Below are 25,924 nucleotides of genomic sequence, written 5' to 3'. Positions count from 1 at the left end.
CTTCAGAGAGTTAAACTCTTCAGTGTCTGGTAGTGAGGTATACGTGTGATGACAAGCTGATTCTAGCGAACTGTTGGTTCAAATGGGTCTGAGCACTATGGGACTTAACTGCTGAGGTCATCAGTCCCCTAGAACTTAGAACTACTTAAATCTAACTAACCTAAGGACATCACACACATCTATGCCCGAGGTAGGATTCGAACCTACGACCGTAGCGGTTGCGCGGTTCCAGACTGTAGCGCCTAGAACCGCTAGGCCACTCCGGCCTGCTCTAGCGAACTATACTTACATGTACGTGTTCAAGGTGAGAAGATCTACTAGCGCACGTCATGATTGTACGTAGCATTCAAAATCTTACCATGTAACCGCTCAACTTTTGTGAAAGAATGCTGCTAGTGCCTGTCACCTTTTAAACGACGCTATTGCTTGTTTTCTTTTCCCATTTTTCCATTAAGTTGTTTGAATTCAGCAGGGTTGGTAGGCTCCATCCACAGAACTACAGTGTGTTATGTGAACACTGCTGGATTGATAGGGACGCAAATAGGTTAAATTTAAGATTTTCTATCGTATCAACTTCATTGTTTTTCCTCGGGTGATTTATGATTTCTGGGTTAGAGTTTTCTTTCGTGTGATTATATAGATTTGTATTCTGAGCGACTACTTGGTGTGCGCCGATGCTACGAGCTACAGTGGCCGCGGTAGACAGGCTAGACTGTGTTTACGTCACTGTGTAGTTGTTTTATTCATGTGTCTGTTCGTCTACCAAAGAAAACACATCACACAAGATCTCTCCAGCAGACGCACCGCAATAGTTTTCACCAACCATTTAAAACTGGCATCACAGCGAACAGAAACAAAACGATGAACAAGTGAGTGACGAAAATTACACAATTCCTCTCTCTCTCTATGACTATGTCAACATAAGTGTTTCCTCAAATACTGTTTTGTATAAAATATGTGGGAAGACAGGTGACAGTGAAGTACACAAAAAAGTTTGGAAAACAGTTTATACAATAGCAATAGAAAACATACTAAAAATGAAAAACTTGACGGAAAACGTAAGTACAGTACCATACACAACCACTATTCACGAAAAGGTGTTTCAAAAATAAGCAGTTTTCTTCACGACAACTTCGCAGATGACATGCTGTCAGAACAAAATAAACGCTTAAAGACAAACGGAGATGCGTTGCTATTCCTCTATACACAGGATGACTTTTTGATACCCAAGGAAAAGTCAGCAGACAATATAGATGATTTTCAAACGAAAATTCCTATTTCATGTTTTAGTTTGGCCATCGGTGTAATTAGTATGCAACGTCAAATTTCTTGCTGTAGGAACGGCCTATGTGCCCGGAACAGGCATTGGTCGTATGCTGAGATGTTGTTTCAGGATGGTGGCGTAGGTCCTAATTGGCTGAACCCATTCATCACAGGGAATTGGAATGCTGTTGGAGGTTGATGCCAAAGATCGACACACCTCTTCTACAACATTTTTCTTCAATTATTCTTCTGCTAAGTGGGCAAGCTATGCTATTGGGCTTCTCTTCGTTATTCTCGAATCTAGCTGGCCTGTTCCTTCCTAGTAAAACTATAGTTTTGCCAAGCACATCACGTGGTTCCACCTGTTGCATCTGGCGTCTCGGTCGAATACTTTCAGCCATTTCGTTGGGTACTGACCAGAGTCTCCGGAAAACACCGATGGATGCCTCATGTGCAGATGACCCACTGCTAACTTGGAATCGATAGGTCTCGTGAATATAAGCACCTTTAGAACGATGTGCTGCTTGTATTCCGTTTCCTGTCCATGATTGTGACAGTTCTCTGGTGTTCTAATTAGAGCCACAGTGATGTAGATGTTTTGAAATACCTGTCGTCGCCAGCAAACAACGACCAGTATCAAGTTCAAATCCGAAAGCAGGGTCAAAGTTATCTTTGCAATACGTTAACGATTTTACACCGCTAAGCGTGTATGGTTTCAGTCAGAGTATAATTCACAGCTTTTCCATGAGCGCAAAATTTAATGTTAATGAAATAATAATAATCAATAATTGTACTCTCCTGACAGAATACTGAATGACCTAAAAGACATGGTTGTGTGTCAGTGTAATTTCGTATACGTACATACTATCGGCGCATATGTAAATGATTAGAGTTCCAATTCATAGTGACATGTAGAAAGCCACCAGAGTGTATTAGTGTGATTCATGTTTATTGTTGTTACCTAGCTTGGTACGGTGTATACGGGGCGCGAACAGTGTCAGACGTTGAGTGATCACAATGAAGGATACGGAGATGCTGTGTACTCGTGTGAGACGGCATTATGTGCACATACCAGGCTTCAAATGAGTTTCATTGTGGGTCTCCACGTGACCTGCTGATCAAATCATCCAATGTCCAGATTTGTGGGGCATTCGGATGTGGTAGTGGCCCAGTGTTTTACTGCATGGGAACAAGAGGGGAGTCATACTCGTCGTCAAGGTTCCGGTCGACCACAAGTGACCACCACAAGGGAGGATTGCCACTTTGTATACAAAGCACATCGCAGCCTCTTCACATCAGCGTCTGCCATCCTAGAACAAGTAATGGATTCCCTGCAACACCATTGCAGCGACCGACAGCAGCCGGACTAGGGAATTACCGCCCCATGCATAGGCTCCCGGGAACATCACAACACAAACGTCTGCGTTTGGAGTGGTGCCATGACAGGGAAACATGGACTACTAATGAGTGCCTTTGCACTGTGTCCAGCAATGATTCGTGGTTCTGCAGTACCCCACCCCGGATAACCATCGTTGGCAAGTATAGCGGCAGTCTGGCGGGAAGTCTCATTCTTCAAATGCTTTGGAAAGGCACAGGGTTGTTACTGCTGACGTCATGGTGTGGGAAGCTATGGGGTATGATTTTGTGTAGTGACCTAGGGAGCTGTGATGGCAAAACAGTACGTCATGGGCATAATGCGTCCTCATGCTTTACCCCTCATCCTGCAGCATCGTGACGCTAGTTTTCATCAGGACGACGCCCGTCCGCACATGACACGTGTCCATACGAACGGTCTGCATGATGGTGAGGTACTCTCGCGGCCACCAAAATCCAAAGATTTTTCCCAAAATTCAGGATATCAAGGACTTGTTATAATAGTTTTGGGCCAGCTAGTTCCCACACCGAATCCAGGCCTGAGTGGGGGCATGTCATACTGATAAATGTGCTCATACTGCCAAATTCTTTGTAAATTTGACTGGATTTTGTAATCACTGGAATAGAATCACATTGTCTCTCAACCCTTGAAGTTTCATTTCGTCTCCTCCTCCCCTATTGCGTACTTCACTTTTTTGTCACGCTGTGTATAGGGGAGTCAGGTTTGTACATTTTGAACCTTTCAGAAACCAATAATATTAACCGCGAAGGGTGTTATGGAGGAACATTACGAAACCGTAGTTTTAATATCATTGAAGGAGTTGACTTCCAAATGAAAGGTTTTCAGAGCTTCGTGTTGATTTCTCTGCTGCTTCTATTCTTCTTTCCCTTTCCTTTTTTTGCCTTTGTGCAAGCTGATAGTAACTAGAAGCAGCATCTTAAGCTTGTACTGCCACGATATTTATGTGAGTAGTTTGGATGTTTGTCAGTCAAACAAAATATGCAACTGTTGTCCTGAAAAGACAGTGATAATTGAGAAACTTCGTATCTTTCTTTTAAACAACCAAAGTAAGAACAGAATTTTATTATTTAGTAACGGTACCTAATTGCGGAATAGCATAAATACACTTAATTTAAGCAAAAAAAAAAAAAACCACAGGTGCAGTTGAAAAATAATAGAAATATTCAAACCTTTTGAAATAACTTGACCAAGACGTCGGTAACAGGCAGGTCACCATTAGGTCCAACGTTTTCCAACATCAAGCTTATGAACTCCTTACAGAATGCGTACGTTACCTGAAACAGAAGTAACAAATTATTATTTTTGAAGGAACACTCCTACGAGAAACTGAACTGAAAACAGAGGGAACAAACTTTCTCAAGCGTTTCTTACTTTTCAGACGCCGAGTCCCAAGACCGAATCGCTTGGTAGATTCCAGACTCTTGTTAACAACACATAAGAATAGTGGTTGCAGGATCTCACCACTGTTCTAGAAATGTAAGGTGTCAAGGCTGAGTTAAACCCATATAGGCAGAACTGAGCTGCGTGTATTTGGCGCTCACTGGAATCGGACTACCTGAATTTCAAACGTACCTGAAGATCTTTGTACTGGGAACTATGTTAAGCGATCACATCGCGAGAAGATGCTGTGGTAAAGCCAACACGATCCGAGATTAAACTGAATCATTGTTTATGATGAACTCGAACATAAGAACAAATATCTGCATTCAACCCAATTTGACTACAGAGGACGTTGATATTTGTGGCTCATGATATTGTAGAGAATGGTATTTTCTTAGGATTTTATCCACTGCTTATGCAGCGATAGTTGCGGACAGGAAGTTTTCTGAGATAGCGAAGATATGTGACGGCCGCAGTGGAGGAACAGTGCGAGTCACCTCTTGTCAGCAACAGATCGCTCTTTGATTACCTGAACGAGGAATGAGCCTACGAAGGCTTAATTTGTAACTGTGATTGTAAAATGTAATGAGCAAACTACATACATTATTTGTATTGAAAACGTACTTAGTCTTTATCTTTGCCTGGATGTGGCTCACAAGGGGAGGCCGCCAATTGTAAAATTCAGATTCGATTCATACTGCGCATAATAAAAGCTCATGGCCAGAGGTGTAATGTGGCAAAGTAGCAAGATGCACTTCTCAGCCGTTGTCGAGAAAATCGACAGTTAAAAGAAACCTTTGCGGTGAAATACTCTCTACGAGTAATAATTTTCCACAGCGTCGTGGCGCAGTGGTAAGCGCTCGGGTTTGAAATCCGAAGGTCGCCGGATATAATCTCGCACCATGCAACTTTTTTTTTTTTTTTTAGTATTTGTTTTTTGTAATTCAAATGTGTATACACACACACACACACACACACACACACACACATATATATATATAATTCCCGGCAATCAGTTGCAACAATTATGCATATAATAAGTTGTTGAAAGTCGTTTGTCGTGGAAAAACTGGCGACTTCGAACATCATTATCTTTTCCGCAAACAAAGTTGTATTTCACAAATGTTATTAATTGTCTTCATAATGTTAATCACGTATAGTTAACGGAAGACGTAGAAACGATATTCCGAAACGAATACTTATAGCGTAAGTCAAACGTTCGAATTCGAATAGAGACCCCACGAACACAAATTCGCTGTGGCAGGTATGAAATATAAACTCCGTTACTCGCTCGTTACACTTGAAGGACAGATGTTGAATGAGCCGAAACGAGCCGCCGCATAACAGCGTAGTTGCCTGCTAACTTCGAAAGAAGGTAGATGCGGTCCCTAGCGCAACTTATAACATCGTCGAAAATCAGTGCGGACGGGAGAGCTTTGGTACACCCTGTTAAAAAAACGGAAAAATGGAGGCGGTACAATTGGAGAGCGATCCGCCTTCACCAACATGCATAAGCAATTCATCAATAGTTTATATATATATATATATATATATATGAATTACAAAAAACTAATAATAAAAAAATTGCATGGCGCGAGATTCGATCCGGCGGCCTTCGGATTACGAACCCGAGCGCTTACCCTTGCGCCACGACGCTGTAGAAAACTGTTAAACGTAGAGAGTATTTCACCGCAACGGTTTCTTTTAACTGTCGATTTTCTCGACAACGGCTGAGAAGTGCATCTTGGTGCTTTGCCACATTACACCTCTGGCCATGAGCTTTTACTATGCGCAGTATGAATCGAATCTGAATTTCACAATTGGCGGCCTCCCCTTGTCAGTGACTGAATGATACAGAATCAGACTACAAATTCAATGGTTCGGGCTTGAATTCTCTGTCGGCCATGGGATTTTTTGTCAATTATCTCATCTTTCGTCTCTGGCAATGGTCTGTGCACGTTAAAAAAGTCAAGTTGCAAACTTGATTCTGGTTACACTTTAAACTGAAGGTCACTTACACTGATGAACCAAAACGTTATGACTACTGCCCACTGCGAGGTTGTATACTGCGTGGTGGCGCTGAGGTAAGTTGACGCATTAAGAGAAGTGTGTGATCGGAGCACAGACGAATGATTCTAGCGCCGGTGTGGCACAAAAGGGGAAACCCACCGATTTAAGCGATTTTGAGAAAAGCCAGATTGTCGTAGCCCAGTGCCTGGGAGCGAGCATCTCGGAATCGGCAAAGATGGTCGGCTGTTTGCGTGCTACTGTCGCGAGCATATACGAAAAGTGGTTGAAGAATACTGAAACCACGAGTAGGCGACAAGAAGTTGGACGTCCTTACCTCATCACAGAATATAGGGATCGGAGGGTTGCCCGCTCTCTAAAATAAGTTAGGCTGAGATCTGTCGTAAATCTGGTGACAGAGAACAGTGCTGGCGCAAGCACAAATGTTTTGGAGCACACTGTTCAACGAAAAGTGTTGAATATGGTGTTTCGCAGCAGAGGATCCTAAGTGTTCCATTCTTGACCGAACAGTATAGTCAGTTATGATTACATTGGGCACAGGATCATCGAGAGCGACTCGCGGCTCGATGGAATCGTGTCGCCTGGTAGGATGAATCCCTTTTATTGTTAAACCTGGTTGATGGTCGTGTCCAGATAGGAGAACGGCTGCTCGAAACATACAGTGCGTCAGGGACACAGGCCGGCGGGAGCAGTGTTATATTATGGGGGACAGTCATCTGTGTTTCCATGGGACCTATGGTAGTAGTCGAAGGCACCATGATACCCGTAGACCACGTGGGCATTAGTAGAGACCACCTATAATCCCTTAAGGTTGATGTCTTCTCAACAGCGATGGCCTCTTCCAGCAGGGTAACTGTCGGTGTCAGAAGGCCAGAATCGTGCTGCAATCGTTTGAGGAGCATGATAGTTAACTCACGTTGATGTCTTGGCCATCAAATTCGGCTTATCTAATTACTATGAAACCCAACAGGAACGCCATCGTGCGCCAGATTCGGGCCTGCAAACCAACCGCCAGTAAATTGGGGGAAGTGTGTTACCTGTGCGTAGGCATCCGGTGCCACAAACTTCTGGAAATTGTCGAATCCGTGGCACGCAGAATCACTGCTGAATTGCGTTCCAGAAGTGGACCAACACGCTTTTAAGCAGGTGGTCATAATGTTTTCGCTCAGTAGTGTATAAGGGGCTATCAACTCAAAACTGGCAGTAAGCAAGGGAATATCACCTCCCCTAGTAAAATACTGTGATTTTCAACCCAACATTCATTTAAGCATATTTCATTTCTAAATTACATTTTTTGTTACGTTTCTTTTGCTTCTGTAGTTTGTCCGCCTCTGTAGCCGACTAGAAAGCCCGTCTGACTCTCATGTCGAGGACCCGGATTCAGTTCGCGGTACTGTCAGGGATTTTTCCATGGTGGGATGACTGGAACTGGGTGCACTAAGTCTCGTGAGTCCATTTGAGGAGCTATTTGAATGACAAGCAAAGATGTGAAAGTCGACAACGGCCGGGAGGGCTGTGTGCTGCCCTCATGCCCATTGATACCAGATCCTCATGTCCCATTTATCTTGACCACCCAAGCAACTCTTTTCCCAGAAGCAAAATAAAAATTTTATCAATCAGCAAGGAGCTTGCAGTGGAAGAGATTTATTCCACAATATCGAAGATGAATAAATGTTCATAACTCTTAAGGTACCCATTTTAGAGTTCATTTTTACTAGACATTTTTGCTTCGAATGATCGTTCCTGTCATATCCTTGACTGTTGACCATTCCTCCTGGGACACCCTGTATAAGTAAGTTTCAAGTTAGGGAAGGTTTGTGGTATCTGGCACTCATTTGTCTTAGTTTTATCGGATATCTCACAGTCTAAAACCACAATACGTTTCTCGTTTCACGAGACACCGAGTTCGTGTGCAGGAATACTATAACAGGGTGTAGTCGGCAACGGGAGTCGAACCCCGATATGCTTATATCGGGGTGCCAGTGATGCCTCGAACTTTCGTTAAACATAAACAGGGATCTTACCTATCACCACCTCTCGCAGTTTCTAACGATGAAGACTAGGTCAATCTTCCAAACAGTGCGTAGGCAATCGAACCATCAACCCGACTGGACATCCACAAGTAGATCGTCAATGAGTTGGAATATTTTACACAAACGCTTGAAAATTACTTGTATATGTATTAAGTGCTTGAGACAGCCTTTGACTTTATTTACTGCTGACTTTTACAAATATACTGCAAGGCGGAGTTTAGTGGTGAGAAGTGTATCAGTGCAGTGCGAGCAATTGACTGAATTTCTTCTGCAATTTGTTGAAACGCTGATGCGTTATACAGTGATATCTTGCAATGAACCCGATATCCCTATTTAAATCTTATCATAATATAGCTTCTTTTTTACGTTTCGTCTGCTTTTATTAGTTGTTTACCGATTTCCTTTCTGGTAGCAGTGTAAAAACTTGGGAAATCGATCAGTGTTAAAACTCTTTTGACGCTCAGAAGCCAAGCAGTTAAAATGGATTAGCTTCGCGGAAGACCTCCTCTTCCCACTTCACCATATTGGTTCCTACTTAATTTCTCACTTTTTATTTACTTTTGCGACAGACTTTGTGTTTTTTAAGGATGGAAAGTCTTAGTGATTCGATTCCGTTGGACTGAAGTTCATCGCTACTTTCCTCCTTGTGACTCAGCAGATCCGATCACAGTTGAATGATAGGGAACCAGATTGCCGCTTTATTGAAGGAAGAGGACAGAAATCCAAATTTAAAGCAACGACGAGTGGGATAGACGAACCTGTCCACTGAAAGGGTAAGACAGATTATGTAAGCACTGACGCATTTGCGTATTAAAAGGTTGCACATTCTTGGTACACAGTGGAATACATCTACAAAAGTAGGTCGTCGATCCTTGGCTGTTCTTGTTTATCTATATTTATGACGACAGCATGATACAATCTTCAATAAAAACTATATATTTCCAAGTACTTACACAGCATAGCTCGTCTAAATTCCCAAACAGGAGCTCAGGTTCAGCAAACATAGCAAATCCCTCAACTTGTATCTTCTTAAGTGGTTCCATGAACACCTGTAAGCATAAAAAATGATATTTTAAGTACCATAAATACACACGCGCATGCCTTTGAACACAATACACGCACACACACACACACACACACACACACACACACACACACACACACACATATACACACACGCAACCAATTACTATTCAGAAGCCTGGAGTTGATAACTTGGCGAAAAGAAGGCTCTACTGCGACTGCATAGGGCGTATCAAAATATCGGGTCCATGACTGTAATGACGTTTAATTAGGATGGGACTGAAGTCGTTTATCACTATTAATAACATAAATTTTGTGCATGATTTCGTCATGGGTTTGCAATTTCATTTTGCTCAGGGTTAAAAATATTGCTTAGGAAAATACATGCTTTTACAAATACTTCCTTGACTCATTCCATATCACAACGGGTTCTGATTATGTGATTCATTCTTTTGTATGTGGTTTATTGAATACGATGTGTGTGTGTGTGTGTGTGTGTGTGTGTGTAACTGTAGCAGTTTGTACAGATGCCAAACATTAGTATCGAGGCAGTATTAATTATTTGGCGAGTAATGTGCCCAAATGACAGTTTACATTTTTGTGTACGTATAGTTAGAAGTATAGCATGGTTATTCGGGTATTACTGAATATATTGTAATTAAGTTAATCGCTATAATCGTTAAACGTCATCACTAAATGCCGGTAGTTGACGACCTTTCATCTCACTGCGGCCGGCAGTGCATAAAAGCTTCCTCGACATGTGTACTGTTTTCCGAGAGATTTGAGTGAAATTACATTTTCGCTGACATGCGTCGTATACTATCTGTCATTATTTCATTTATATGACATCTAATTTCTAGACAGGCGACAATGCGCTAATACCTGAATTCGTAGTGACGTGTTGTGATTCTCTTTCCCCGGACGATCTGCGTCATTAATTACAATGATACACCAAGAGCCCCCAGTCGGGTCTGTCAAAACGATAAAAAAACCAGCCTGTAGACAGTAAATATTGTCCGTTGGAGAAACCTGGGATTTAGAAAATGAAATTGTTTGTCGCAGAAGAACCAATACCTACACTACATAAAATAATGGGCAACTGGGATTAGTAAACTAAGGTGTGGTAATTAAGACTCGACTCGGAATCGACATATGGACCCGCAGAATTATACTTTTAATTTTCTGTAGTTCCCTTCTCTTTGTAGCACTGCTCTAAAAAAGCTTCTCAAATACTGTCTCGTCCTCCAGCTCACCTTGTAGTGCACTCGACATTCTTTTTGTAAAAAAGTATGTAATTAATTAATTAAAATAGTTTGTAGAGTGTGGCAATAGCAGTCTAGTTTAATGTGCGATTATCTACGCCTGTTGTAAGGGAGGGGAAAGCATTTATGTAGTCTAAAAAAGCACGAATCGCCGTATTTAAAACGAACTATTAGTCGTTGCGTGTTGGTGCGCTTGTTTTCGAACTTACGCAGCGTCCTTACGCTGCAACAAGTCGCAGAGCGAGCAGTTTACTTCCGATATGCTCGTGCACATTGCTGGGAACAAAAATCGGTGGTGGTCTTGCACAGCCTCACGAAAAGTGACACGCAGGAATGTAGAAGGAACTGATCAAAGATCTGTGGACTCAAATGGGCCCTACATAGAAGACATCTACCACTAATTCAACGTATTTTGTAAGGACACAAATTTACCATATCAGTTTCGTCTTGCTCGTGTCAGAATTGCACAGATGCTTGTTCTCCTACCATAAACAATTTCATTTAGTAAATCCCAGGTGTCTCCAACACTGATTCCAAGAACATTCCAATAGTGAACGGCTCGTTAACCACCACTTAGCTGACTGATCAAGTTGGACCTTGCCAGAGGGCATGGATACAGTTAAAGATCGAAAAACAACACGCACGTATACAGTATGACAAATAGTTCCTACAATGGCGGCATTATTTACAATGATAATCGCGTATGTGTTTAGAGAAATGGCATCCGATAACGAGCGCGAAAAACATTACTGGCGGCCGTTTTTGGTCTGCATTTCTGTGGCAGTTATAAGTAAGTGGTTCTTTAGTAACGTGAGTAGGGTCGTTCGGCTTTTGTCAGCTCTAAGTTATGCTGAAACGTTTATAAGGTGAATTGAAGAAACGAGCCGCATGCTGTAAAATGAAAACCGCCTGAAGGATCGTAAGGCCATTGCTTGAGGAAAAAGGTGTGCTCGCTATAAGAGCGCTGAGGTCCCAAATTAGGTGCTAAAGGGACACGTGACGACAGAGCGAGTACGCGCGTGTCTGCTCTCAGTCGTACTGAAAACAGTGAAACAGGTTTCAAAAGAAGAGCGGAGCGGTGCGGTGCGTTTCCTGACAGCGATAGGAGTACTTGGGAACTAAAATTCATCTAAGAATGGCAAAAGTGTGCGGAGAGCACCGCGTGTCTGTTGTAAGAGTCAAAACGTGACACAAGCAATTCAGGGAAGGACAAATGTGGTTGGTCGATGAAGCACGGTCTGGAAAACCACACCGCATTGCCGAGAGCAGGCACATGTCCTCACTAGTCAAGACCGGAGAGTTACGGTAGCAGCCATAGCCACAAAGATCAGATTGCGGGGAAATGGAAGTGTGAGCTTAATGAGTATCTCACAGTCTTCAACTAGCACAGGAAGTCATATGGGACTCTCTCTTGAACATTTGCAACGCTATGCCGAGGAAGGGAATCAGTTACTGTCACGAGTTGTCGCTGGCGAAGAGCCGTGCTGTCATCACTTCGAACACAAGTCAATACTACACTACTGCACAATTAAAATTGCTACACCAAGAAGAAATGCAGATGATAAACAGGTATTCATTGGACAAATATATTATACTAGAACTGACATGTGATTACATTTTCACGAGATTTGGGTGCATAGATCCTGAGAAATCAGTACCTAGAACAACCACCTCTGGCCGTAATAACGGTCTTGATACACCTGGGCATTGAGTCAAACAGAGCTTGGATAGCGTCTACAGGTACAGCTGCCCATGCGGCTTCAACACGATACCACAGTTCATCAAAAGTAGTGACTGGCGCATCGTGACGAATCAGTTGCTCGGCCACCATTGACCAGACGTTTTCAGTTGGTGAGAGATCTGGAGAATGTGCTGGCCAGGGCAGCAGTCGAACATTTTCTGTATCCAGAAAGGCCCGTACAGGACCTGCAACATGCGGTCGTGCATTATCCTGCTGAAATGTAGGGTTTCGCAGAGATCGAATGAAGGGTACAGCCACGGGTCGTAGCACATCTGAAATGTAACGTCCACTGTTCAAAGTGCCGTCAATGCGAACAAGAGGTGACCAAGACGTGTAACCAATGGCACCCCATACCATCACGCCGGGTGATACGCCAGTATGGCGATGACGAATATACGCTTGCAATGTGCGTTCACCGCGATGTCGCCAAACACGGATGCGACCATCATGATGCTGTAAACAGAACCTGGATTCATCCGAAAAAATGACGTTTTGCCATTCGTGCACCCAGGTTCGTCGTTGAGTACACCATCGCAGGGGCCCCTGTCTGTGATGCAGCGTCAAGGGTAACCGCAGCCATGGTCTCTGAGCTGATAGTCCATGCTTCTGCAAATGTCGTCGAACTGTTCGTGCAGATGGTTGTTGTCTTGCAAACGTCCCCATCTGTTGACTCAGGGATCGAGACGTGGCTGTCGCGATACGATAAACCGCAATCGCGATAGGCTACAATCCGACCTTTATCAAAGTCAGAAACGTGTTGGTACGCATTTCTCCTCCTTACACGAGACATCACAACTACGTTTCACCAGGCAACGCCGATGAACTGTTGTTTGTGTATGAGAAATCGGTTGGAAACTTTCCGCATGTCAGCACGTTGTAGGTGTCGCCACCGGCACCAACCTTGTGTGAATGCTCTGAAAAGCTACTCATTTGCATATCACAGCATCTTCTTCCTGTCGGTTAAATTTCGCGTCTGTAGCACGTCATCTTCGTGGTGCAGCAATTTTAATGGCCAGTAGTGTATAAAGTCCCCAGTGCAAGCGTTTAGGGTCGCCATCATCCTAAAAATTCAAGGCCGTCGACAGGAGTGCGCAAAAGTTTATGCTCACCTGCTTTAACCAAAAGGGCATTCTTCTTCTAGACTTCCTGCAGCATGGGACAATGTTGAATTTACAGCGATACTCACTAACTTTGACCACCGACGCTTCGTAAAGCGATCAAGTCGAGACGAACAGAGCATCTCACCTGTGCGTCATTCTGCTCTACGACACTGCAAGGGCCCATACAATAAACATAGTCAAGGAGCTCTTGCAGACTCTCAAATGGGAGGTCCTCAGTCACCCTTCATACTGCCAGGACCTGCCTCCATGCGTTTATGCGGTTCTTGGTGAGCTAAAGAAGGCTTTGAAAGGCAGGGGATTCACCTCGTACAAGGACGTCAAGAAGTACGTTCGGCACTGGTTCACAACGCAGCTGCGGTAACGCATATAAGATGATTTGGTATTAGTTTAATTGCCCACCTTACTTCAGCTTCCCGCGATCGGTCGGCTCGGATACCTTTTAACTCATGATTTCGAACATATACCTCTGGTCATGAAGACTGTAAAACTAGCAAGGATAACAAATAACGCAATTTTGCTTATGGCGCGTATACAGTATAGTAGATGTGATCGTTTTGTGTACGTAATGGCACCCGATACCATTATGTTAGGCGGTGGGCCTGTATGGCCATGAGAAATGTACTCTGTAACTTGACAAGCAGTGAAGAGGTCAAAATTGGATAGGTTTTGGTTGAGCATGGCAGATTGTGTGAGTTCCGTACCGTGGCCCATCGGTTGTGCGCTGCTCTGACTTTTCACAGAAGACTGACAAGGAACCCTTTGCGTACCAGGTCGCAAGTTTGATCTTTCATAAAGATCACTTGAAAGTGTTGTTGTAGCAATCATGACAAGAAAAATATTCACTGCCAATGACTTATGATGTGCACAGGAGTGCGACAGAAAATGAGTGTCCGGGAGGTGCAGAGATCAACCTTCTATGGGATGTATGTATTACACTTCTCAAAATGGACATCGTCGACAATCGAGAAATATTCAAAACACCATTAACTTGCACCATGAACGCCGAATTAAAAACGGCGCGCCACAGTGATCGCAAAGTTTCGCACCGTCAAGAGCGAAGGCGAACTCCTTGGGAGTTTCCAACCGTGCAGGTCGATCAGCTATACGATGGCATACAGCCGAGTGCGAAACAGTCTGTCGTGGAGATTATCGTGAAACTGGCTATCCTTTAAGGCGTAACTGCAGATAGTGCGATAATATGTTTCATAGGCACGAAAAAAAACGAACATCCAGAGGCTGAATTTGTCCAGTAGCACCAGGTGGTATGAATTGCAATGTGAGGGATATTTTAGGAGGAATAGTTAGCTCTAAAGGAGTACGAATTTTATACGCAGACCAGGAATGTGGAACAATCAAGTTATTTTGAGCAACTATTGGCCAGAAGCAGTGTTCATACCGTACTTGTTATTCTCTTACTCTCATTTTCCACTCTTGATTGCTGTAAAGTAAATATTCCGTACTGCCCTTGCAAGATCACGCACGCGAGAAAGGATCGTAGGGGGCAGAGCACCTCCAGTTTCTCGATGTACAATAAATAACTTTCCAGCCAATTTACCATCAGATTAACAGCCGGCATAACTGATGTTAGTTGATCTTCATACAACTCCCTAAGCTCCTCTAATTTCCAGGCTTCCTTTGGTATGCATTTCCTCTTCTAACCCGATTGGTCGGAATTGGAAACAATAAGTTTGTTTATTTCATCTACAAATTTTCGGGCCTATTCCTTATTCTGCTTGCATCGTCAAGTTGACGCTTTGTTTAAAATTTTGTTATCTTCCGTCTTCCAGTTCTGTAGCAATGTTTGAAGTTATGCAGCCATCCACTGCTTACGGTAATCTATGTGGCGTGCAATCTGATGTGCATTGCGTAGGGGGTCATTATCATGCAAATCCTGTAAATTGTATCGAGCACCCTCGAAAGGAGCAAACACAAGTTTTTGGAACAATTGCGTCTTGTCCTCCCTTTAATATCTGTAGTTAATCTTATGCAATACACGGTTGTAAGGCTGAGGACTTCTTCGAAACTTGTTCGTAATTCGTTTTTTACTACGCTGCGGATGATTTTCGATATATGTAATTGTGTTTACAAACAACTCGTTGGATAACGATTGTCCTACTACGATTCACTGGTGACAGGATTTGTGGCTTCCTGTCCGACAGGGATGATGAACTACATGGCTCGACCCCTGTTTCAGTATCACTTTCTCTTGTTAAGCACGAACCGTCATCATCGTGTTCCACATGAGCGTCGTCCACACAGTCGAGCGTATACGACGCCACACATTCCACTGATTCATCTTACAGAAACGCTGATTTTCCATTTGCCACTTCTTCCTCACTGCGAAAATCCTCGAGTTCCTTTCTGACGAAGTGTCAAATTCGGCAACTGTTGTTGTAGATACAATTGTTCTGCTTTGTATTAACACCACAAGCACTGTAGCAATGTTCTGAGTTACTTTTCGACCAAGCAGTTCAACAACGCTCCGTAGACCCATGCTGTGCCCATCGTGTTGCCATTAGCAGCCAATATGTGGGGGGTCGAATGCTGTAAACATCTGTGACCTTTCCTTGTGAGAAGACATGGAGGCAGGGCCAGGTAGCAGCGGCACACACGGTCCTGCCAAACTCCCGCTAGCCTCGACGTGACATCATGAGAGCAGTTGGATTTCGCATAAAGGATAGACAGGTTTGTACATGTTGCCTGAACCATTGAAATTACAGCAGAGTGCGACATACCAACTTCAAGAACAGAGTGAGACGATTCAGCTGATATACAGACTGGCAATGCAAATGATATATTAATTATTTGATTATTCAGTCAGGAAGGTATCTGTAACTGTTGTTCACAATATCTTTAACAACAGTTGTAATAATTTAACCTTAAGAAAGATCGACCTCCCACATAAAAGTTCTCATAAAGACACACTGAGTAATGTTGTTTACGTGCTAAATTAACCAATGAGAGGCGATTGTATCAGATATTTGATTAAAGTCAGCATAATTAGTTACACAAGATAGATACATGAACAGCATGGCAGTTTGTGTTGATAAATGTAATCACACATTATAAATAAAGTTTAGATCATAAGTTGTTTGTTTTTAACTACTTTTTAATTGAATGATTAAGACTATTTATACACTACTGGCCATTAAAATTGCCACACCACGAAGATGACGTGCTACAGATGCAAAATTTAACCGACAGGAAGGAGATACTGTGATATGCAAATGATTAGCTTTTCAGAGCATTCACACAAGGTTGGCGCCGGTGGCGACACCTACAACGCGCCGCGCGGGATTAGCCGAGCGGTCTGGGGCGCTGCAGTCATGGACTGTGCTGCTGGTCCCGGCGGAGGTTCGAGTCCTCCCTCGGGCATGGGTGTGTGTGTGTGTGTCCTTAGGATAATTGAGGTTAAGTAGTGTGCAAGCTTAGGGACTGATGACCTTAGCAGTTAAGTCCCATAAGATTTCACACACATTTGAACATTTTTGAACCTACAACGTGCTGACATGAGGAAAGTTTCCAGCCGATTTCTCATACAAAAGCAGCAGTTAACCGATGTTGCCGGATGAACCGTTCTTGTGATGCCTCGTGTAAGGATGAGAAATGCGTACCATCACGTTTCAGACTTTGATAAAGGTCGGACTGTAGCCTATCGCGATTGCGGTTTATCGTATCGCGACATTGCTGCTCGCGTTGGTCGAGATCCAATGAGTGTTAGCAGAATATAGAATCGGTGGGTTCAGGAGGGTAATATGGATCGCCGTGCTGGATCCCAACGGCCTCGTATCACTAGCAGTCGAGATGACAGGCATCTTATCCGCATGGTTGTAACGGATCGTCCAGCCACGTCTCGATCCCTGAGTCAACAGATGGGGACGTTTGCAGGACAACAACCATCTGCACGAACAGTTCGACGACGTTTGCAGCAGCATGGACTATCAGCTCGGAGACCATGGCTGCGATTACCCTTGACGCTGTATCACAGACAGAAGCGCCTGAGATAGTGTACTCAACGACGAACCTGGGTGCACGAATGGCAAAACGTCACTTTTTCGGATGAGTCAAGGTTCTGTTTACAGCATCATGATGGTCGCATCCGTGTTTGGCGACATAGCGGTGAACGCACATTGGAAGCGTGTATTCATCATCGCCATACTGGCGTATCACCCGGCGTGATGGTATGGGGTGCCATTGGTTACACGTCTCGGTCACCTCTTGCTCGCACTGACGGCAGCTTGAACAGTGTACGTTACATTTCAGATGTGTTACGACCCGTGGCTCTACCCTTCATTCGATCCCTGCGAAACCCTACATTTCAGCAGTATAATGCACGACCGCATGTTGCAGGTCCTGTGCGGGCCTTTCTGGATACAGAAAATGTTAGACTGCTGCCCTGGCCAGCACATTCTCCAGATCTCTCACCAATTGAAAACGTCTGGTCAATGGTGGCCGAGCAACTGGTTCGTCACAATACGCCAGTCACTATTCTTGATGAACTGTGGTATGTGTTGAAACTGCATGGGCAGCTGTACCTATACATGCCATCCAAGGTCTGTTTGACACAACGCCCAGGCGTATCAAGGCCGTTATTACGACCAGAGGTGTTTTTTTTCTGGGTACTGATTTCTCAGGATCTATGCACCCAAATTTCGTGAAAATGCAATCACATGTCAGTTCTAGTATAATATATTTGTCCAATGAATACCCGTTTATCATCTGAATTTCTTCTTGGAAAAGCAATTTTAATGGCCAGTAGTGTAGTTTCGCTCACAATTCAAATTCTATTACAGATACATAAACTAGGGTAGCAGCATTGGAAGGAGCAGATCATTTCCTACAAACCGGATGTGTCATGTGTGTGTATATCACAAATATTTGATGCACAGCTAACAAATACTAAATTTTGTACCCATCATTTGAAATGTACAGTCGCTTTAATTATGATTCTGGGCGATCTACACACTGTTGCCTGATTTCCTCCTTTCCCTTCCACCCACGCCCTCAGACATAGATGAATTGACCTATATATAAAATGGTGGAAAATTCAAAAATTAGTGCGAAACTGAAAAAAAAACAATTGGCTCATATATAAAAGGGTGGAAAAATGGTGGGAGTACTCCTTCTCCTCCCCCTGACAACTGCAGAACACTCTGCATAACCCAAGGGATCCATAATGATGGTACTTGCAGGGAACTGCTTCCATCCCGTTGACAACCCGTATGGTAATCCTGGCCATATTTTAATTCTGGAGCTCACCCATTCTTACAGTGAGTGCAGCCAGTTTCTGGTTACGTATCTCAGAGGACAACTTTAACTATGTGGTACCTCAGTATGTCACCGTGTCCTGTCCTAAAGTACTTAACATCTCTCTCAACTTCTTGGGGTGAAGACAAGGTGAACTCAGAAATCTTGTTACTGACACTGGTAGCATAAATTACTTTGAAACTGTCATGATCCGTAGCAAGATGAATTTAAATGTGATTACATTCATTATAGAACCATTTTGTGACAGTATTATGAAGGTTAAAATGTATAATAAAGTTGACTGTCACAGTGACCTTTAAAATATATTTGTAACCTTTATTCTTAATGCACCATATGTGGAGGATCCACATGCCATAAATCGTCTAACTCGCCAATTATAACACGCTTGCAATGGAAGTAGTTGCATGCTGGTTTGAGAAGTTCTTGAGCTGCCATCTCCATAATTATTCTCAAACTTCTGAAATTACTGAAATGATTTCATTCCACAGACATATATTCCCAGCAGTGGTTGATGCTGTGACCATTTTTAATTGTTCAGCTATTTCTTTGGGCCTTGTAGTAAATGTATTGTGGAGATTGATCATTAATTTTCTTATTCTGAATGTCAGCAACAGGCAGCTATACCCTCTAATACCAGTTTCACACTAGTAGGACTCAGATGCCAGATTGGCCCCTTTCCGAAATTTTCACTTGTTTTCTGAGCAAATTGGACTGACTTGGTATCTTGTGACTTTCATAAATTATTTGAAATATTAACCACGGTTTTTTTTAGTGTCCTATTATTGTTAGATTGTGAAATATGCAGCTTTTTACCTAGAAGGATGGCGGGGCCAGTTTGGCACCTCACAACATTTCTGTGTATTTTCAAACTACTTGCCAGCCGGTGTGGACGTGCGGTTCTAGGCGCTTCAGTCTGGATCCGCGTGACCGCTGCAAGATTCGAACCTGCGACCGTAGCAGCAGCGCTGTTCTGGAATGAAACACATAGAACCGCTGGGCCATAGCGGCCGGCGAACCGTAATCGAACGGAGGTGCCTCCTACTGCAAAGACTGGAAAACAAACACTCCACTGTACTACAAATAGTAGCAAGTTGTCCATATGTCATCCCGTTATATTTGACTGCAGATAGATTCTTGAAAATGGGTGCTCCTTGTGGTATTTTCGTTGTTGTGTATTTCTAATGTTCTTTAGTAGACCTCCACACACATTGTGTGGTAATGGAATAACACTGACTATGTTTGAGCTGAGACTTCTCTCCTAGGCGCCTTGTCACGGCCCGCGGGGCTTTCCCCGTCGGAGGTTCGAGATCTCCCTCGGGCATGGGTGTGTGTGTTGTCCTTAGTAGCGTAAGTTAGTTTAAGCAGTGCGTAAGCTTAGGAACCGATGACCTCAGCAGTGTGGTCCCATAAGACCTTACCACAAATTTCCAAAAAAACTTCTCTACTGAAAGCTAAACAACGTTTAAGTATACTGAGTTGCACTTTATTACAGTTTCAGGGAAATTTGTTACAGTTTTGGTGGACTTAGTTGCAGTTTGGATATATTTTGTTACTGTTCAGGGGCAATTTCTTACAGTTGATGCACTTTGTTCCAATTTGCGTGGCAATTTATTACAGTTTTGGGGACAATTTGTCACAGTTTTGGGGTAATTTGTAACACTTTTGCTATAACATAGAGTTGTTTACGGTGAAGTGTGAAGTACTCTCTACTGTGCAGCGCATGAATTGTTCAATTTCCTCAGCATATTCCCGCTTCCTGTAAAATACTAAAAGTCTGAACTTCATCAGAAGTATTTCACAGTAGCCTTCATAAAATCAAAATCCCCACAGAATTGAATAGCTCTAAGTTTAGTAATTATTGGAAATATTTCGAGGTCTGGACACAGTCAAACGTATTTAAATGTCCTTCAACCTAACAGAATTGTAGATTTCCCCCAAGTCCACATGTACGATTGTCCCACATCACACCTCCTGACAATCGCTATCATGATCAGCAAAATACGATCCACAGAAACACACTAATAGCTGCGTGTGCTATAAGGTTCTAATCATGTTACAAAGGTTTGAAGCTCACTCATGTTGATGTCATAGTCATCAAATTTGTCTAATCTGAATGCATCCAGAATGTTATTGGACGTTATGTCTGCACCCACAGTTTATGGGAGGTGTGTAAACATATGACGTCAGATACCTCTAGAAACCTGGAAGAATCTGTCACTTGGAGTTCAGTGTAAGTCATACCAGCAGACCATCGCCATCATGAACATTCACAGCCTTGGTCAGCAAAGACGTCCTGCAAAACCACCTTTCTGAAGAGGGCATACCTGTATTTGTAGTAAACGATTTGTAAATCCTGTGAAAACACCAGATATCTGTACCGCCCTTACGGATGTGTATCAAAGACCTCCCACACAAACGCCATTTTTGAAGGAAGCATATTGCCATTCGTCAGAAAATGATTTATAAATTCTATAGACAAGTGAAAGGCTGCAAACAGAAGTCCCAGTAACCCTCATATCGGTTATGAACATGAGAACCTTTCAGATATTGCTCACACCTTCAGATTCCTGCACTGTCGTCATTCATAAATCTGCTGGAAATATTAAGTGTCTTATGTCTAAAGCAAAACATTTACTACTTACGTGAGGAATCAATTGAAAATCATTTAAAAATGCGATGCTAGTCCGGAAATTTTATCATTATCTGTCTATAGGAAGGATGACTGTAGTTTAATGTTTCTTCACGCCAAGGTATTCCTACAGAAAAACAGGTTTAGTTCATCTGTCAAATTGTGAGTGATCAGTGTGATTCAGGTAGTTGAGAATCTATGGTACGAATCTTCTTCTTCTACTACTACTACTACTACATCTAGTTGGGAACCTATCTGATCTATAGTATGAGTCTACTTCTACTAAGTTACTGAACTGGTTACTGGATCTGTTGCTTGAATCTGTGGAATGAATGTACTACTACAATAACCACTAGTACTCTGCTAACTCTGTCGCCTCGAACAAACGTCTTTAAGAACTACTACAACACACATTTCCACAGAAGCACATTTACTGAATGGCTGCAATTGGTGTCCAAGTAGCCGAAAATAACCATTTCCAGTGAATAATCGTTTCAGTTGGGCTAGAGGACCCGTTCCATTCCATGTAAACACAACCCATACCATTATGGAGCCACCACCATTTTGCACAGTGCCTTGCTGACAGCTTGGGCCATGGATTCGTGTGATATGTGCCACACTCGAAACCTATTGTCAGTTCTTAACAACTGAAGTCGGTACTCATCCGAACATGTCACGGTTTTCGACTCGTCTAGGGTGTGTGTGTGTGTGTGTGTGTGTGTGTGTGTGTGTGTGTGAATTCCTAAGGGACCAAATTGCTGAGGTCATCGGTCCGTAGACTCACACTCTACTTAAACTAACTTGTGCTAAGAACAACACACACAGTCATGCCCGAGGGAGGACACAAACCTCTGGTGAGAGGGCCCGCGCAATCTGTGACATGGTGCCTCAAACCGCGCGGCCAGTCCGCGCGGCGCTGTCTAGGGGCCAACCGACATGGTCACGAGCCCAAGAGAGGCGCTGCAGGCGATATCATGCTGTTAGAAAAGACACTCGTGTCAGTCCTCTGCTGGCATACTCCATTAACGCCAAATTTCGCCGCACTGCCTAACGGACACGTTCGTTATACATCCCACATTGACTCATTTATTTCACACAGTATTGCTTGTTTGTTAGCGCCGACAATTCTACACAAATGCCAATGCTTAAGTGAAGGTCTTCGACCACTAAATTGTCCGTGGTGAAAGGTAATGACTGAAAGTTGGTAGCCTGAGGACATTCTTGACACCGTGGCTCTTGGAATATTAAACTTCCGAAATGTAATATCCTATGGATCTAGCCCCAACTACCGTTCCGCGTTCAAAGTCTGTTAATTCCCGTCGTGCGTTCTTAATCACGTCAGAAGCCTTTTCACATGAATCAAATAACATCTCTGCCAATTCTATACCTAATGTACTTGATACTACCGACATCTATCTATGTGCATGTCGCTATCCTGTGACTTTTGTCACCTACGTGTATGTGTGGGCTATAAGTCATTTAAAACTCGGATGAATTTTTGAATTTCCCTGCAATCTTCAATATGAGGTAAAGCATATGTATGATTGTTGCTTTTAAAATATCTCCATCATTTTAACTCAGCATGTGGGCTGTGATGTTAGAAGGACTCTTGTGTTGCTGCAGTGGAGGAAATCAGAACTACTATCTTCACTTCTATTTAGGCAGTCAGGTAGACAGTATGCATTGTACAGCGTTTCTGTACAGTTCTCTGAGGTACCTCGTGGCTGCTGGCACTCTGACGCTGTGATTCTTTTGGTGTCAGCTGCATTTGGCATGATGAAACACGCAGGGGGCACTCACTGGGCCAGTGTCTTTTTAAATAAAGACACAACTGTTCCCATCCTATATCGATAGTGGTGGCAGTTGTTTAAGCGTAGCAGATGTGGATTTCAAACTGGGGCAAGTGAACTCTGAAGTCATAGGTACATCAATGATTTTTGAATTTCCTGTGATTTTAAACTTAGCATTCTGCACTGTTTTTTAACTTAAGACAAGTGACCTGGGATCCACACAGAATGCACCAGTGAGCTGGGAAACTAGGCAGTGATGATTGCTTTACACTGAAGCGACAAAGTCATGGAATAGCGATATGCACGCATAAAGATGGTAGTATTATCGCAAGACACAAGACATAAAAGGGGATGCACTGGAAGAGCTGTCATTTGTTCTCAGGGAACTCATGTGAAAAGCTTTCCAACACTATGCCTACACGATGGGATTAACAGACTTTGAATGCAGAATGGTACTTGGAGCTAGACTCATAGGACATTCCATTTCGGAAGTTGTTAGGTAATTCAATATTCTGCCATACACAGTGTGAAGAGTTTGCCAAGAACACCAAATTTCAGGCATTACCTCTCACCATGGACAATGAAGTAGCCGACGGCCTTCACTTAACGACGGAAAGCAGTGGCGTTTTTGTAGAGTTGTCAGGCAACAATGGATGGAATAACAGCAAAAATCAATGTTGGACATATGACGAACGAATACACTAGGACAGTGTGGTGATATCAGGGTTTAATGGTCTGTGGCAGCAGACGACTGACACGATAGCCATTGCTAAATGCACGACATAGCCTGCAGAGCCTCTCCTGGGCTTGGAACCACATCGATTGGACCTTATACAATTGGAAAACCATGGGCTGGTCAGTTGAGTCACGATGCTATTCCGTAAGAGGTGATGGTAGGGTTCGAGTATGGTGCAGACACCACAAAGCCATGGACTGAAGTTGTCAACAAGGCTCTGAGGAAGTTGGTGGTGGCTCCATAATGGTGTGGGCAGTGTTTACATGGAATGGACTGGGTCCTTTGGCCCAACTGAACTGATCATTGAGTGGAAAAGGTTCTGTTTGGCTATTTGGAGGCATTTGCAGCCATTCATGTACTTTTTGTTCCCAAACAATGATGGGATTTTTGTGGATGACAATGCATAATGTCACTTGGCCACAATTATTTGCGATTGGTTTGAAGAACTTTTGGACGATTTGAGGGCCTGACATGAATCTCACTGGAAATTTGTGGGAAATAATCGAGAAGTCAGTTTGTGCACAAAATCTTGTACTGACAATATTTTTGCAATTATGGAGGGCTTTAGAAGCAGTATGGCTCAATATTTATGCAGGAGACTCCCAACGACTTGTTGAACCCATGCCATATTGAATTGCTCCACTACCCTGGACCAAAGGAGGTCAGACACACTACTAGGAAGTATCTTGTGGGTTTTGTCACCTCAGTGTAAACAACACTGCATGCCACTATGTGTCTGAGTGAATAAGAGCCTTCTATCTGCATGGGGAAGACATGTTTACGTCTACTAAATGGATTTTTATTTTGCAAGAACTAGTTGAGCTATATACAGCAGTCAGATTAAGACTGGTTAGTACTTGCAGAGGGAAAATATGTTTAAGTTCCCTACGTGGCTTGCTATAAGTAACCAATGGGTTTAAACAAGTAGTGGAAAAACCTTTTGTCACGACTATGGATAGCAATCATTCTAATAAGGAAAAATCACCAACTCAACCTCCTATTTTAACAATAAAGAAGTGCGATTGGAAGATATCAGCATCAGCTATCGATCCGGTGCGAAAATCTGAGCTATAATTTTGAGAGTACACATTGATGACCTTCTGAATGTACACCTTTTAAATTTCGCAATTTTGCATGCACTGCATCTTTGCCTGTTGCTTCACCCCCATTGATCCGCCTAAGGTGTGAGTGTGAAATATTGTACAGTGGAGTGACAACCAGAGCCCTCCTATTTGCAGGACACTGAAGGTGACGGAAGAGGAGGGGGGAGGTGGACACATATGTCAAATGTTTTACGAAATCCTATTTCTATGTGGAAAACGTGTAAGTAATGTGAGTGCGGTACATAATACGTCAACCTCATGATCATATACATTCAGTATTATTTAATAATATTCTTGTATTGATATTCTAGAACTATATATTTGCCTCAAAATCAAAATGAATAAACCTAAAAAAATGAAGAATTATTAAGACATGAAGTTAATGATATTCGATTTACAATTTAACCATGTCAACGACGTAGAAGAATAGCTCATCTCATGTATATGTACTTCACTCTAACATTGTCAGCTTCAAAATGCAAGAAAAAAATAATAATGCTGTGGTGTTAATAATGAAAAAGCACTCTGCTACTTCTCTAATGACACACCCTTTCATTTCATTGATGTACACTGCATTTGTGAATCACAGCATAAAAATGTTCAAAGAAAAGAGATATCTGGCACATGTGACAGGTTATAAACCATGTACTTTGACATAACGAACAAAGCATTTTGCCAATGAGAGCAGTATTTCAAAAACGGTTTATTCGATTCACTGTACAGTAATTCACTTTCTGTTATTAGGTAGCTGCAGTGGGGTAGGGCGAGTGACGAAAGACAGATGTGTGCGAAATTTAATAATTGTACGAGTACATTCGGAATGTCATAACTAGTTACTGTCATAATTATGGACCAAATTTTTGTTGGGGATGATACCTTGGATGTGTGCTTTTGTTCAGCTTAAAATGTGAGGTACAGCTGGTGACGTTTCCTTGTAAATGCTTTCCCAAGTTGGAAGGTGCTACATGTATCGGTTTGGTTGGGGGAAAACATCTCAACTGAGACAACGCCCTTTGTCTCAGAACTGGCACAGATGGAGGGGTGTGACTCTGGGAGACAATGCCCATTGTCTCAGAACCGGCAGAGTGGGAGCAGTTATTCCCACCATTTTTTCGAATTTCCCACCATGTTATATATAGGAAAATTGGGCT

At 42.9% G+C, this 25,924-nt stretch overlaps 1 protein-coding gene across 1 annotated transcript in view; it reads right to left on the bottom strand.

The window, feature by feature from the left end:
• LOC124556716 (pleckstrin homology domain-containing family G member 7-like) overlaps window positions 1-25,924 on the bottom strand; it is a 177,346-nt gene that overhangs the window by 137,573 nt on the left and 13,849 nt on the right. Inside the window, exons 2-3 of the mRNA XM_047130704.1 lie at window positions 9,054-9,149; window positions 3,829-3,933 (exon numbers count right to left, since the gene is read on the bottom strand). Of these exons, the coding sequence (XP_046986660.1) occupies window positions 3,829-3,933; window positions 9,054-9,149 (201 nt within the window). The remainder of the gene's footprint in view (window positions 1-3,828; window positions 3,934-9,053; window positions 9,150-25,924) is intronic.

Source organism: Schistocerca americana, chromosome X, assembly GCF_021461395.2.
Source record: "Schistocerca americana isolate TAMUIC-IGC-003095 chromosome X, iqSchAmer2.1, whole genome shotgun sequence".
Taxonomy (NCBI): Eukaryota; Metazoa; Arthropoda; class Insecta; order Orthoptera; family Acrididae; genus Schistocerca; species Schistocerca americana.
The sequence above is the reverse complement of the archived record's forward strand: the minus strand, read 5'-3'. Positions and strand labels throughout refer to the sequence as shown.